This window comes from Oncorhynchus kisutch, unplaced genomic scaffold (assembly GCF_002021735.2).
Source record: "Oncorhynchus kisutch isolate 150728-3 unplaced genomic scaffold, Okis_V2 scaffold1759, whole genome shotgun sequence".
In the NCBI taxonomy this organism is placed as follows: domain Eukaryota; kingdom Metazoa; phylum Chordata; class Actinopteri; order Salmoniformes; family Salmonidae; genus Oncorhynchus; species Oncorhynchus kisutch.
The window spans coordinates 24324-40620 of record NW_022263704.1 but is presented as its reverse complement, the minus strand read 5'-3'; the positions used below and the strand labels follow the sequence as shown (position 1 = coordinate 40620).

Genomic DNA, 16297 nt, shown 5'->3' with positions numbered 1-16297 from the left:
TACACATCACTGGCAAACTGAAATGGACCACCCACACAGACAGTGTGGTGAAGAAGGCGCAACAGAGCCTCTTCAACCTCAGGAGGCAAAATAAATTTGTCTTGTCACCTAAAACCCTCACAAACTTTTACAGATGCACAATTGAAAGCATCAAAGTTCCTGGGAAGCCTTTAAATGTAGATTCCTTGATGTGGTGAATGTGATGGCTCCCATTAGACGGGTCAGGGTAAAGCAGAGATCTAGCCCTTGGTTTAATCATGAGATTCTAGAATCTATCCAAGCAAGGAATAAGGCCTTTAAAAATTTTAAGAACTCTCAAGAGCAGCATGATTTTGTCCTCTATAAACGTCACAGAAATGAAGCACAGAGGAGGATGGATGAAGCTAGGAGGGGTTACTTTGCTGAGAAAATCATTTAAAAAAACAAAAATGACCCTAAAAATCTTTGGAAATCATTTAAGGAACTAGGCTGTAGTAGTACTACCAAAAACTAAATCATATTGGACAGAACATCAAAGGGGAGAAGGTATATGAAAAAGCAGAGGTTGCCAATGAATTCAACTCTTTTTTTACTTCTGTTGCCAGCAAGCTGGTTAGCCAGCTGCCCACCAGTTCTGGTTTGTATGGAAGCAACCAAGTCAAGAAGTATTATGTAGAGATAGTGGTTCAGCCAAACTCTTTTTCTTTTGCAAAGGTAGCAACAGCCAAAATAGTCAGTATGCTGGCGGAGCTTAAATGCTCCAAAGCCACAGGCCTGGATAATATTCCTGCAAGGTTTCTAATAGATTCTGCTGCTGAGCAAATTGGCCCTTGTATTACGCATATCATTAATCTCTCTCTTGAACAAGGCACCTTTCCCAGGGACATGAAACAAGCTAAAGTTATACCTCTGTATAAGAAGGGGATAAAGTCTGACCCTGGGAATTATAGGCCTGTATCTATCCTCTGTGTAACATCAAAGATCCTGGAGAGAATTGTACATGAGCAAATGTATGAATATGTTAACAAACAGAGTCTAATGTATGATTTTCAGTCAGGTTTTAGAAAAACATACTCCACTGATTCATGTCTACTTTACTTGACTGACTTAATCAGGAAAGAGATTGATGAGGGAAATCTGTGTGGAATGGTACTGCTTGACCTACAGAAAGCCTTTGATACAGTTAACCACTTGTCTCCTAATCTCCAAACTGGAGGCACTGGGGTTAAGCAGTATCCCTCTAGGCTGGGTAAAGTTCTATTCATCAGGAATGGAGCAAGTAGTAGAGGGTTAATGGGTCACTGTCTCAGGCAAAACCAATGAGTTGTGGTGTTCCGCAGGGAAGCGTGCTTGGGCCTCTGCTGTTTTTATTGTATATTAACGATATGAAAGATGCTTGTTCTTGCCGTCTTTTCCTTTATGCGGATGACTCTACATTTCTGGTGTCTCACAAAAGTAAAACTATGTTGGAGAGAAATACGTAGCACAGAGTTTACTAACATTAGCAAATGGCTTGGAGATAATGAGCTATCTCTGCACTTAGGGAAAACTGAAACAATTATTTTTGGATCCAGACCTAAATTGTGTAGGTCATCTGAAATCAGAGTGGAGTTAAGGGCGTGAGGTGCTGACTACTAAAACCTCTGTTAGCTACTTGGGAGCTTGGGAGGTGTGCGCATGGCCAATAAGGTGCTAGGGAAGGTTAATGCCAGGACTAAGTTTTTGGCTAGAAAGTCTAAGCTGCTTGATAAGGACTCCATGAAAGTGCTAGCCACTGCTCTCATTCAATGCCATTTTGACTATGCTAGTACTTCCTGGTTTGGGAGCTTATCCAAACTTATGAAGGGGAAGCTCAAGAAAGCCCAGAATAAGCTGATCAGGGTGGTGTTGAAGGTGAGTCCACAAACTCACATAGGCAGGAGCTGCTTTCAGGAACTAAACTGGCTGCCTGTTGAGGCTAGCGTGTCCCAGATTAGACTAGGTTTTGTTTCCAGGAGTATTTATGGTTCTGTGCCCAGATATCTAAGTGATTACTTTCCTCGTGTTTAGGGATGCACACAATCACAGCACATCAACACATCAGGTGTTGCTGATGTGTGCTTATACAGGTTCAGGAGTAATGTTGGGAAAAGGCACGTTCTTGTATACTGGAGCCTCAGAATGGAATGAGTTGCCTCTGACTATTAAAACAACGTCCTCTCTGGACAGCTTTAAACATAAAGTAAAAATATGTTTGATGTCTTCTGTGCCCATATGAATAACCCCTATGATGTAACTGGAATGATGAGATAGATGTTCTTCTTCTCTGTTTTTGATGAGATAGATGTTCTTCTTCTCTGTTTTTGATGAGATAGATGTTCTTCTTCTCTGTTTTTGATGAGATAGATGTTCTTCTTCTCTGTTTTTGATGAGATAGATGTTCTTCTTCTCTGTTTTTGATGAGATAGATGTTCTTCTTCTCTGTTTTAGTTGTATTATTTCTCTGCCATACTGTGTTGGATCTCGTCCAGCCATCTTGTCTCAAGAGGACCACAATGGAAATAAGTCCCAGACTTTATCGTGTGTTATCCTCCAGGATTTTATTCATCTGCATGTATGGCTTTGAAGTTTTATGTGCGCTTGTTTGTTTTTTAAATGGTCGATTTAATAAACTTAACTAAACTAAATCACGTCGGGCTGTATCAACTGCAAAGCCCGCACCTGTAAGGCTCTCCAGGGGATGGTGCTGTCTGCCCAACTACCCGCCCTCCAGGACACCTACAGCACCCGATGTCACAGGAAGGCCAGAAAGATCACCAAAGATCACTCATCTCATATATACTGTGTTCTATACTATTCTACGGTATCTTGGTCAATTTATAATGTTTACATATCCTGCATTACTCATCTCATATATACTGCATTCTATACTATTCTACTGTATCTTAGTCACTTAATGTTTACATACACTACTGTTCAAAAGTTTGGGATCGCTTGGAAATGTCCTTGTTTTTGAAAGAAAAGCCATTTTTCTGTCTATTTAAAATAACATAAAATTGATCATAAATACAGTGTAGACATTGTTAATATTGTAAATTACGATTGTAGTCGGAAACTTCAGATTTTGAATGGAATATCTACATAAGCGTACAGAGGCCCATTATCAGCAACCATCACTCCTGTGTTCCAATGGCACGTTGTGTTAGCTATCCAAGTTGATCATTTTAAAAGGCTATTTGATCATTAGAAAACCCTTTTGCAACAGCTGAAAACTGTTGTCCTGATTAAAGAATCAATAAAACTGGCCTTCTTTAGACTCGTTGAGTATCTGGAACATCAGCATTTGTGGGTTTGATTACAGGCTCAAAATGGCCAGAAACAAATAACTTTCTTCTCGAACTCGTCAGTCTATTCTTGTTCTGAGAAATAAAGGCTATTCCATGCGAGAAATTGCCAAGAAATTGAAGATCCCGTACAACACTGTGTACTACTCCCTTCACAGAACAGCACAAACTGGCCCTAACCAGAATAGAAAGAGGAGTGGGAGGCCCCGGTGCACAACTGGGCAAGATGACAAGTACATTAGAGTGTCTAGTTTGAGAAACAGACACCTCACTAGTCCTCAACTGGCAGCTTCATTAAATAGTACCCGCAAAACACCAGTCTCAACGTCAACAGTGAAGAGGCAACTCTGGGATGCTGGCCTTCTAGGCAGAGTTCCTCTGTCCAGTCTCAACGTCAACAGTGAAGAGGCGGCTCTGGGATGCTGGCCTTCTAGGCAGAGTTCCTCTGTCCAGTCTCAACGTCAACAGTGAAGAGGCGACTCTGGGATGCTGGCCTTCTAGGCAGAGTTGCAAAGAAAAAGCCACATCTCAGACTGGCCAATAAAAATAAAAGATTAAGATGGGCAAAAGGACACAGACACTGGACAGAGGAACTCTGATGAGACCAGTCTTCTGGTCGTCTGTTACTACTGGTGATGAGACCAAGTCGTCTGTTCCTACTGGTGATGAGACCAAGTCGTCTGTTACCACTGGTGATGAGACCAAGTCGTCTGTTCCTACTGGTGATGAGACCAGTCTACTGGTCGTCTGTTATTACTGGTGATGAGACCAAGTCGTCTGTTCCTACTGGTGATGAGACCAGTCTACTGGTCGTCTGTTATTACTGGTGATGAGACCAGTCTTCTGGTCGTCTGTTATTACTGGTGATGAGACCAGTCTTCTGGTCGTCTGTTACTACTGGTGATGAGACCAGTCTTCAGGTCGTCTGTTATTACTGGTGATGAGATCAGTCTACTGGTTGTCTGTTACTACTGGTGATGAGATCAGTCTTCTGGTCGTCTGTTATTACTGGTGACGAGACCAGTCTTCTGGTCGTCTGTTATTACTGGTGACGAGACCAGTCTTCTGGTCGTCTGTTCCTACTGGTGACGAGAACAGTCTTCTGTTTTATTGGTCAGTACAACGTGTTTTATTGGTCAGTACAACGTGTTTTATTGGTCAGTACGTGTTTTATTGGTCAGTACAACGTGTTTTATTGGTCAGTACAACGTGTTTTATTGGTCAGTACAACGTGTTTTATTGGTCAGTACAACGTGTTTTATTGGTCAGTACAACGTGTTTTATTGGTCAGTATGTGTTTTATTGGTCAGTACGTGTTTTATTGGTCAGTACGTGTTTTATTGGTCAGTACAACGTGTTTTATTGGTCAGTACAACGTGTTTTATTGGTCAGTATGTGTTTTATTGGTCAGTACAACGTGTTTTATTGGTCAGTACGTGTTTTATTGGTCAGTACAACGTGTTTTATTGGTCAGTACAATGTGTTTTATTGGTCAGTACAACATGTTTCCATAAATCTCCTGGTCAGACCTGCTTACCAGTAATTGTCGTTGCATTATTCAAACAGGAAACGGATTATGACATTTTTCTACTGTATCAAAGTTTGGTTTCTGATTGGCTGATAGACTGGGAGAGTGATGTCACCACATCGCAGGTATCTGGCAGTATCCAATGGCATTGATGAAACAATACAAAGACCATTTAGGGGTTATATTTTCACCATGTTCATCGAAAGACAGAGAGAGCGAGAAAGAGAGACAGAGACTGAATAAAAAGAACAACGTACAAAAGGACGAAGAGAAAATATTGTTTTTGCAGCCCAACTTTACTAAGCAAGATTACAACTGTAATAACGAAAGGGGTGGAGTCAACTGACAGACCACACCCATTCTGTCCCAGCTGCAATCAGAATTGCACTGGTTTAAACCTGTTTCATCTGGTTTAAACCGGTTGACCCATGCGGAGAGACAGAGAGAGGCCTGAGAGAGAGTTTGGTTCAGAGGGGATGGAGGTGTGATTGGTTGGAGGGGTTTAAACCCGTGGGTGAGCAGTTCTGAATGAGTTTCTGTTGGGTAGCGGTTCAGAGTTCTAGGTAACAGTTTAAAAGCCGGTTCTGAGTTCTAGGTGACAGTTTAAAAGCCGGTTCTGAGTTCTAGGTAACAGTTTAAAAGCCGGTTCTGAGTTCTAGGTGACAGTTTAAAAGCCGGTTCTGAGTTCTAGGTAACAGTTTAAAAGCCGGTTCTGAGTTCTAGGTGACAGTTTAAAAGCCGGTTTTGAGTTCTAGGCGACAGGGGTAAGAAGTGAGGTGGGGGGGGGGGTAATATAAAGATGGGATTATGGGTAGAAGAGACGACAGGGGTAAGAAGTGAGGTGGGGGGGGGTAATATAAAGATGGGATTATGGGTAGAAGAGACGACAGGGGTAAGAAGTGAGGTGGGGGGGGGTAATATAAAGATGGGCTTATGGGTAGAAGAGACGACAGGGGTAAGAAGTGAGGTGGTGGGGGGGGGGGGGTAATATAAAGATGGGATTATGGGTAGAAGAGACGACAGGGGTAAGAAGTGAGGTGGGGGGGGGGGGGTAATATAAAGATGGGACTATGGGTAGAAGAGACGACAGGGGTAAGAAGTGAGGTGGGGGGGGTAATATAAAGATGGGATTATGGGTAGAAGAGACGACAGGGGTAAGAAGTGAGGTTGGGGGGGGGGGGGTAATATAAAGATGGGACTATGGGTAGAAGAGACGACAGGGGTAAGAAGTGAGGTGGTGGGGGGGGGTGATATAAAGATGGGACTATGGGTAGAAGAGACGACAGGGGTAAGAAGTGAGGTGGGGGGGGTAATATAAAGATGGGATTATGGGTAGAAGAGACGACAGGGGTAAGAAGTGAGGTGGGGGGGGTAATATAAAGATGGGATTATGGGTAGAAGAGACGACAGGGGTAAGAAGTGAGGTGGGGGGGGGTAATATAAAGATGGGATTATGGGTAGAAGAGACGACAGGGGTAAGAAGTGAGGTGGTGGGGGGGGGGGTAATATAAGATGGGATTATGGGTAAAGAGACGACAGGGGTAAGAAGTGAGGTGGGGGGGGGTAATATAAAGATGGGGATTATGGGTTAGAAGAGACGACAGGGGTAAGAAGTGAGGTGGTGGGGGGGGGGGTAATATAAAGATGGGATTATGGGTAGAAGAGACGACAGGGGTAAGAATGAGGTGGGGGGGGTAATATAAAGATGGGATTATGGGTAGAAGAGACCGACAGGGGTAAGAAGTGAGGTTGGGGGGGGGGGTAATATAAAGATGGGATTATGGGTAGAAGAGACGACAGGGGTAAGAAGTGAGGTGGGGGGGGTAATATAAAGATGGGATTATGGGTAGAAGAGACGACAGGGGTAAGAAGTGAGGTGGGGGGGGGTAATATAAAGATGGGTTTATGGGTAGAAGAGACGACAGGGGTAAGAAGTGAGGTGGTGGGGGGGGGGTAATATAAAGATGGGATTATGGGTAGAAGAGACGACAGGGGGTAAGAAGTGAGGTGGGGGGGGGGTAATATAAAGATGGGATTATGGGTAGAAGAGACGACAGGGGTAAAGAAGTGAGGTGGGGGGGGGGGTAATATAAAGATGGGACTATGGGGTAGAAGAGACGACAGGGGTAAGAAGTGAGGTGGGGGGGGTAATATAAAGATGGGATTATGGGTAGAAGAGACGACAGGGGTAAGAAGTGAGGTTGGGGGGGGGGGGGGGTAATATTAAAGATGGGACTATGGGTAGAAGAGACGACAGGGTAAGAAGTGAGGTGGTGGGGGGGTGATATAAAGATGGGACTATGGGTAGAAGAGACGACAGGGGGTAAGAAGTGAGGTGGGGGGGGGTAATATAAAGATGGGATTATGGGTAGAAGAGACGACAGGGGTAAGAAGTGAGGTGGGGGGGTAATATAAAGATGGGATTATGGGTAGAAGAGACGACAGGGGTAAGAAGTGAGGTGGGGGGGGGTAATATAAAGATGGGATTATGGGTAGAAGAGACGACAGGGGTAAGAAGTGAGGTGGTGGGGGGGGGGGTAATATAAAGATGGGATTATGGGTAGAAGAGACGACAGGGGTAAGAAGTGAGGTGGGGGGGGTAATATAAAGATGGGATTATGGGTAGAAGAGACGACAGGGGTAAGAAGTGAGGTGGGGGGGGGGGGTAATATAAAGATGGGACTATGGGTAGAAGAGACGACAGGGGTAAGAAGTGAGGTGGGGGGGTAATATAAAGATGGGATTATGGGTAGAAGAGACGACAGGGGTAAGAAGTGAGGTTGGGGGGGGGGGTAATATAAAGATGGGACTATGGGTAGAAGAGACGACAGGGGTAAGAAGTGAGGTGGGGGGGGGGGTAATATAAAGATGGGACTATGGGTAGAAGAGACGACAGGGGTAAGAAGTGAGGTGGGGGGGGGGTAATATAAAGATGGGATTATGGGTAGAAGAGACGACAGGGGTAAGAAGTGAGGTGGGGGGGGGGTAATATAAAGATGGGATTATGGGTAGAAGAGACGACAGGGGTAAGAAGTGAGGTGGGGGGGGTAATATAAAGATGGGATTATGGGTAGAAGAGACGACAGGGGTAAGAAGTGAGGTGGGGGGGGTTAATATAAAGATGGGATTATGGGTAGAAGAGACGACAGGGGTAAGAAGTGAGGTGGGGGTAATATAAAGATGGGATTATGGGTAGAAGAGACGACAGGGGTAAGAAGTGAGGTGGGGGGGGGGTAATATAAAGATGGGATTATGGGTAGAAGAGACGACAGGGGTAAGAAGTGAGGTGGGGGTAATATAAAGATGGGATTATGGGTAGAAGAGACGACAGGGGTAAGAAGTGAGGTGGGGGGGGGTAATATAAAGATGGGACTATGGGTAGAAGAGACGACAGGGGTAAGAAGTGAGGTGGGGGGGGGGTAATATAAAGATGGGACTATGGGTAGAAGAGACGACAGGGGTAAGAAGTGAGGTGGGGGAGGTTAATATAAAATTGGGATTATGGGGAGAAGAGACGACAGGGGTAAGAAGTGAGGTGCGAGGGGTTAATATAAAGATGGAATTATGGGTAGAAGTGAAGTGGGGGGGGGGGGGGGGAGTAATATAAAGATGGGGTCATGGAGAAAGGGACTATGGGTAGAAGTGAGGTGGGGTGGGGGAGTAATATAAAGATGGGGTCATGGAGAAAAGGGACTATGGGTAGAAACTGGAGCAGGGTGAAGTTTAGCATTTTCCACAAATGGTCAACGTCAGGATTAGAGAGGGGAATCTGATCCTAGAGCTGACTCTTTGTAAATACTGGCCCGGTGCAGGTTTTCAATGGGTCAGGCTAATGCTAGCGATACTAGCCCAATTAACGCTAGGGAAGTTAGCATCTTCACAGCATGTTTTCAATAAGACAAGCTAACGCTAGTAAAGGGTGTAGCTAGGTCTGAAAAGGTCAAAAGTCTAAAGGAAGGGTTCAATTCATGAGTCATTTCTCCTCTTCCGCCTCTCCCTCCTTCTCTGGTTCTTCCTCATCTTCTTTGTCCTCTTCCTCATCTTCTTCTTTGTCCTCTTCGTTGTCGGTATTGGCGTTGGGAACCCAGAGTCCTGAGTCAATACACCTCTTCATGTGGCCCTTTGCCTCCTGCGGAACCCCACAACACATAGGTTAGAGAGAGAGTGAGAGAGAGTCAGTTCGTTAGAGAGAGAGACAGGAGACACTCACCATGGGGTCCATCTTGCTGATAGCTTCCTGCAGCATTGAGATGTCTTTATCATCAAAACACTTCTTCATTTCCTGTGAAACAGGATGTGACATCACAAGATACAGGTAAAAAAAGGAGGCTGGGGTTGGCGACCACTTCCTCTGAATATGTGGCCATAGGTTGCTGACTGTTATGATGAAGACGTTGAGATGTGTCTGCGTGTCTGTCTGCCTCTCTGCGTGTCTGTGTGTGAGTCTCTCTGTATGTGTGTGTCTCTCTGTATGTGTGTGTCTCTCTGTATGTGTGTGTCTCTCTGTATGTGTGTGTCTCTCTGTATGTGTGTGTCTCTCTGTGTGTCTCTGTGTGTGTGTGTGTGCATCTCTCTGTGTGTCTCTGTGTGTGTGTGTGCGTCTCTCTGTGTGTGTGTGTGCGTCTCTCTGTGTGTGTGTCTCTCTGTGTGTGTGTGTGCGTCTCTCTGTGTGTGTGTGTGTGTCTCTCTGTGTGTGTGTCTCTCTGTGTGTGTGTCTCTCTGTGTGTGTGTGTGTCTCTCTGTGTGTGTGTGTGTGTGTGTCTCTCTGTGTGTGTGTGTCTCTCTGTGTGTGTGTGTCTCTCTGTATGTGTGTCTCTCTGTGTGTGTGTCTCTCTGTATGTGTGTCTCTGTGTGTGTGTGTCTCTCTGTGTGTGCGTCTCTCTCTGTGTGTGTTACCTCTGGCAGAGTATCGTAGACTTCCACAGGGTCCAGTCCACCTGGCCCCAGTCTGTTCTGTCTCTCCTCCTCCTCCTCCTCCTCCATAGCCTTTAACAATTAGTTTATTATTTTCATTTTGAACCTCACCAATGCCTCATATTTAACTCTATGTACAGTTGAAGTCGGAAGTTTACATACACCTTAATCAAATACATAAATCACATTTCCTGACATTTAATCCTAGTAAAAATGTCCTATCTTAGATCAGTTAGGATCACCATATTTTAAGAATGTTAAAATGTCAGAATAATAGTAGAGAGAATGATTTCTTTCTTTCATCACATTCCCAGTAGGTCAGAAGTGTACATAAACAATTTAAATTGAGTGTAACTTGGGTCAAATGTTTTGGGTATCCTTCCACAAGCTTCCCACAATAAGTTGGGTGAATTTTGGCCCATTCCTCCTGACAGAGCTGGTGTAACTGAGTCAGGTTTGTACAGGCCTCCTTGTTCACACACGCTTTTTCAGTTCTGCCCACAAATTTTCTATAGGATTGAGGTCAGAGCTTTGTGATGGCCACTCCACTACTTTTGACTTTGTCCTTAAGCCGTTTTGCCACAACTTTGGAAGAATGCTTGGGGTCATTGTCCATTTGGAAGACCCATTTGCGACCAAGCTTTAACTTCCTGACTGATGTCTTGAGATGTTGCTTCAATATATCCACATCATTTTCCATCCTCATGATTCCTTCTATTTTGTGAAGTGCACCAGTCCCTCCTGCAGCAAAGCACCCCCACAGCATGATGCTGCCACCCCCGTGATTCACGGTTGGGATGGTGTTCTTCAGCTTGCAAGCCTCCCCTTTTTCCTTCAAACATAATGATGGTGATTATGGCCGAACAATTTTTGTTTCATCAGACCAGAGGACATTTCTTAAAAAAGTACGATCTTTGTCCCCATGTGCAGTTGCAAACCGTAGTCTGGCATTTTAATGCCGGTTTTGGAGCAGTGGCTTCTTCCTTACTGAGCGTCCTTTCAGGTTATGTATATATAGGACTCGTTGTACTGTGGATGTGGATACTTTTGAACCTGTTTCCTCCAGGATCTTCAAGGTCCGTTGCTGTTGTTCTGGGATTGAGTTGCACTTTTCGCACCAAAGCACGTTCATCTCTAGGAGACAGAACGTGTCTCCTTCCTGAGCGGTATGACGGCTGAGTGGTCCCATGGTGTTTATACTTGTGTACTATTGTTTGTACAGATGAACGTGGTACCTTCAGGTGTGGAAATTGCACCCAAGGATGAACCAATTTTTTTTCTGAGGTCTTGGCTGATTTCCACATGATATCAAGCAAAGAGGCACTGAGTTTGAAGGTAGGCCTTGAAATACATCCACAGGTACACCTCCAATTGACTCAAATGATGTCAGAAGCTTCTAAAGCCATGACATCATTTTCTGGAATTTTCCAAGCTGTTTAAAAGGCACAGTCAACTTAGTGTATGTAAACATCTGACCCACTGGAATTATTAGTGAAATAATCTGTCTGAAAACGATTGTTGGATAAATGACTTGTGTTATGCACAAAGTAGATGTCCTAACAGACTTGCCAAAACTATAGTTTGTTAACAAGAAATTTGTGGAATGGTTGAAAAATGAGTTTTAATGACTCCAACCTAAGTGTATGTAAACTTCCCACTTCAACTGTATGGGGCGGCAGGGTAGCCTAGTGGTTAGAGCGTTGGACTAGTGAACCGGAACTAGGAATCGGAAGGTTGCAAGTTCAAATCTCCGAGCTGACAAGGTCGTTCTGCCCCTGAACAGGCAGTTAACCCACTGTTCCCAGGCCAGTTAACCCACTGTTCCCAGGCCAGTTAACCCACTGTTCCCAGGCCAGTTAACCCACTGTTCCCAGACCAGTTAACCCACTGTTCCCAGGCCAGTTAACCCACTGTTCCCAGACCAGTTAACCCACTGTTCCTAGACCAGTTAACCCACTGTTCCCAGACCAGTTAACCCACTGTTCCTAGACCAGTTAACCCACTGTTCCCAGGCCAGTTAACCCACCAGTTAACCCACTGTTCCCAGGCCAGTTAACCCACTGTTCCCAGACCAGTTAACCCACTGTTCCCAGACCAGTTAACCCACTGTTCCCAGACCAGTTAACCCACTGTTCCCAGACCAGTTAACCCACTGTTCCCAGGCCAGTTAACCCACTGTTCCCAGGCCATCATTGAAAATAAGAATTAGTTCTTAACTGCCTGGTTAAATAAAGGTTAGTAAAGGTTAACTAGGCAAGTATTCAGTTCATTCACAGTTTTGATACAGGCCCAGAAAAGTGTGAACGTCAGAAATGTTTTGGGATTCAATATCGCTTTGAACTTCTCCCACAAACACCTTTAAACACCTGAAGCAAGAGAGAGAAACAAAATGGAGGGAAAATGACCTTTTGTATCCTGATCTTAGCTCTGCCTCGAACTCTCTCTTTAAAGGACTCCAGCTCATCAGTAAAGGCCTCCTGATAGGGCTGGTCTGCAGTCTGACAGAGAGAGGGAGAGAGAGACAGAGGTGTCAGTGTACACAGTAGATACACGCGTGAAGTTAAAACAACTCATAAAGCCGGGATTCAATCAACGGAGTCGTTATCGACTAGAAAACAAGGCTTTTCATTTAAAAAGGTCATTTCCACTTGAGCCGATATGTGCAGCGTTTCTGTCTGTAATGCAACAACGCGTCTCTGATTGAATATCGGCCTTTTAAATGAACAAAAGGCAACACACACCTTGATCTTTTGGAAGAACTCTCTGAAACATCCTCGAGGGTCGATCTTCAGGCTCTTAGCCAACTCTAAGATGAACTGCATCACTATGGTCTGATGGGCTACCTGATCCATCAAACCATGTTTCTACACACACACACACAGGTTAACATACACAAAGACACAGAAAGATGTAAACACACACACAATATCTGTGAAACCCCCCCCCCTCACCTCACCTCCTCCACCTCCAGGTCGATACACATGATAACCAGGAAGTTACCCCCCCCCCCTCACCTCCAGGTCAATACACATGATAACCAGGAAGTTAGCCCCTCACCTCCTCCACCTCCAGGTCGATACACATGATAACCAGGAAGTTACACCCCCCCCCCCCCTCCAGGTAGATACACATGATAACCAGGAAGTTACACCCCCCCCCCCCCCTCACCTCCTCCACCTCCAGGTCGATACACATGATAACCAGGAAGTTAGCCGTCTCTTCACACACCAGGTAAGGGTGGTCAGACAGGTACTTCTGACTGTCCTCCCAACGCCGAAGCATACCTACACACACAGGTTAGGAAGAGAGGAAGAGACAGAGAGGAGAGAGAGTAGAATACAGACATTAAATGGTTTAGTTGTGTGGTGTTATAACAGAGAGAGAGAGAAATGTTGTTATAACAGACAGAGAGAGAAGAGTATAGAATACAGACATTAAAAGGTTTAGTTGTGTTGTTATAACAGACAGAGAGAGAAGTGTTGTTATAACAGACAGAGAGAAGAGGTTTAGTTGTGTGGTGTTATAACAGACAGAGAGAGAGAAGAGTATAGAATACAGACATTAAATGGTTTAGTTGTGTGGTGTTATAACAGACAGAGAGAGAAGTGTTGTTATAACAGACAGAGAGAGAGAAGAGTATAGAATACAGACATTAAAAGGTTTAGTTGTGTGGTGTTATAACAGACAGAGAGAGAAGAGTATAGAATACAGACATTAAAAGGTTTAGTTGTGTGGTGTTATAACAGACAGAGAGAGAAGAGTATAGAATACAGACATTAAAAGGTTTAGTTGTGTGGAGTTGAAACTCACCAAAGTGTTTGATCTCTTTCTTGTGTTTATCTACAAAAGTCTGGTGTTTCTCCTCCTTCTGTTCCTCCGTCTCTTCTGTCACGTCCGGTTTGATGTTCAACATACTCTGGGGGGGGAGAAATATATTTTCAGTGGACAGGACAGTTGACACTGGAGGCCTAACATGTGACATCAGTAGTTGGTGGTAATAGCCCATATCTTCACGATTTATCCTTCAACAAAGTAATGTATTGTCTTCCTATATCACCTGGCCGAAGCCCTCTGTTGAGGGAGTGGTGTATCTATCTCACCTGGCCGAAGCCCTCTGTTGAGGGAGTGGTGTCTCTCTATATCACCTGGCTGAAGCCCTCTTTGTTGAGGGAGTGGTGTCTCTCTATATCACCTGGTTCAAGCCCTCTTTGTTGAGGGAGTGGTGTCTCTCTATATCACCTGGCTGAAGCCCTCTGTTGAGGGAGTGGTGTCTCTCTATATCACCTGGCTGAAGCCCTCTTTGTTGAGCGAGTGGTGTCTCTCTATATCACCTGGCTGAAGCCCTCTTTGTTGAGGGAGTGGTGTCTCTCTATATCACCTGGCTCAAGCCCTCTTTGTTGAGGGAGTGGTATATCTAAAATCAAATCTAATTGACTTGTTGACTAATTGACTTGTCACATACTGTATTCCTATGTCTTCCTATATCACCTGGCCGAAGACCTCTGTTGAGGGAGTGGTGTATCTATCTCACCTGGCCGAAGCCCTCTGTTGAGGGAGTGGTGTCTCTCTATATCACCTGGCTGAAGCCCTCTTTGTTGAGGGAGTGGTGTCTCTCTATATCACCTGGCTCAAGCCCTCTTTGTTGAGGGAGTGGTATATCTAAAATCAAATCTAATTGACTTGTCACATACACATGTTTAGCGGGTGTAGCGAAATGCTACAGCCTCAATATCTCACCTTGCTGAATCCCTCTTTGCTGAGCGTGTCAACGTTCCAAGGCATCTTTTTCTCCTCTCTCCGATGTTCCTCCATCTTCTTCTCCCACAAGCGTTGATCCTTTCTGTATTTCTTCTCCTCGGCCTGGGCCTTGCTTAGCGCCGTCTTCCTCTCCTCCTCTCCCTCCTTCTTTCCTTCCTCCTCTAACTCCTTCACTCTGTACTGCACCTCTTCCAGACGTCTCTTACACTCCGCCATGTTCCTCTCCAGCTCCTCTCCTTTCTCCTCGAAGGCCACCTGTTTTTCCACACGCGCCTAGGAGGGAGAGCAGAGGGGTGATGAGAGGAAGGGTGGAGGGAGAGAAGAGGAAGGGTGGAGGAGGGAGGAGAGGAAGGGAGGAAAGGAAGGGTGAAGGAGGGAGGAGAGGAAGGGTGAAGGAGGGAGGAGAGGAAGGGTGAAGGAGGGAGGAGAGGAAGGGTGGAGGAGGGAGGAGAGGAAGGGTGGAGGAGGGAGGAGAGGAAGGGTGGAGAGGAAGGGTGGAGAGGAAAGAGAGGAAGGGTGGAGGAGGGAGGAGAGGAAGGGAGGAGAGGAAGGGTGGAGGAGGGAGGAGAGGAAGGGTGGAGGGGTGTAGGAGGGAGGAGAGGAAGGGTGGAGGGGTGTAGGAGAGGAAGGGTGGAGGGGTGTAGGAGGGAGGAGAGGAAGGGTGGAGGGGTGTAGGAGGGAGGAGAGGAAGGGTGGAGGGGTGTAGGAGGGAGGAGAGGAAGGGTGGAGGGGTGTAGGAGGGAGGAGAGGAAGGGTGGAGGAGGGAGGAGAGGAAGGGTGGAGGAGGGAGGAGAGGAAGGGTGGAGGAGGGAGGAGAGGAAGGGTGGAGGGGTGTAGGAGGGAGGAGAGGAAGGGTGGAGGGGTGTAGGAGGGAGGAGAGGAAGGGTGGAGGGGTGTAGGAGGGAGGAGAGGAAGGGTGGAGGAGGGAAGAGAAAGGGGTAGGAGATAGTAACATTGTTGTTCTTTAAAATGTGACCTATTAGCTAGCTAACCAGACATCTTAGAGGAACAGGACTAATGAAGATATTTAATGTAGGCTGTGACTGGCCTCACACTCCAGTACAGTAGGTGGCGGTGTATGCAAAGTAAAAGTTGGATGCAATCCGCCAACCAAATCCCAAAGAAGAAGAAAATAATCACGTCCAAGGCAAGATATTGTACCTAGCACAATTCTGCTGGATTAGTTTGATGTAGCTAGCCAAGGTTAAGGTGAATCACAGGCTGTGTGGAGAAACTCTCATTGACCAAGAGAGACAGGAAGGAAAGGCAGACACAGAGAGAGACAGAGCTGTGGACAAACTCTTATTGAGCAACTAGGCTACTACTGTAAAGCCCAAATGTTGAAAGCCTTGCCTAGTTAACACCCTGGACCAGAGCTAAACCCAGCTAGCTAACACTTTAGCCAGTTGGATTAACGCTAGTCACGTTAGTTGACCAGCTAACTAGATTAGCCGGTTGAGTACTGATTTATATGGCTAAGAACTTAGCTAGCTAGTGTTTGCTGACATAGCTACTGTCGCTAGCTGCCCAACTAGTCATGTACGTTAGCTATTTCTGTATTAGTATTTTAGTGAAGACATATCGCCTGTTGTCATAGCTACCTGATGCCTCCATCGGAAGAGGCTCGGCGTGTCGATATTGGGGTGAGTCTCATCCTCGTCATCCGATACTTCGATGTGGTCCCACACACTGTAATCAATAGTCCTGGACGTCATCTTCTAGCTCTCTCTCCTCCTTCTCTTTCCGTGGGAAGTCCACGCAACAACGGCACACGAAATGGAATGACGTGTAAAGA

General features: G+C 45.6%; 1 protein-coding gene across 1 annotated transcript; it reads right to left on the bottom strand.

Moving 5' to 3' along the window:
• Positions 1-7874: 7874 nt before the first annotated feature.
• On the bottom strand, positions 7875-16217 carry LOC116367802 (hsp90 co-chaperone Cdc37). The gene is made up of 9 exons (XM_031818974.1): positions 16104-16217; positions 14482-14775; positions 13555-13660; positions 12913-13028; positions 12486-12608; positions 12150-12242; positions 9727-9816; positions 9041-9112; positions 7875-8959 (listed from the first exon to the last, which is right to left on the bottom strand). The coding sequence occupies exons 1-9, from the start codon at positions 16215-16217 to the stop codon at positions 8804-8806; spliced, it is 1164 nt and encodes a 387-aa protein (XP_031674834.1). The 3' UTR covers positions 7875-8803.
• Positions 16218-16297: the final 80 nt, after the last annotated feature.

Excerpts from the sequence above, each read along its gene's own strand:
- LOC116367802 (XM_031818974.1), bottom strand. The coding sequence starts at position 16,217 with ATGACGTCCAGGACTATTGATTACAGTGTGTGGGACCACATCGAAGTA. Across the intron at positions 14,776-16,103 it reads TCTTCCGATGGAGGCATCAG|GCGCGTGTGGAAAAACAGGT; the intron begins GTAGCTATGACA and ends TCTCCCTCCTAG. Across the intron at positions 8,960-9,040 it reads TCAGCAAGATGGACCCCATG|GAGGCAAAGGGCCACATGAA; the intron begins GTGAGTGTCTCC and ends GGGGTTCCGCAG.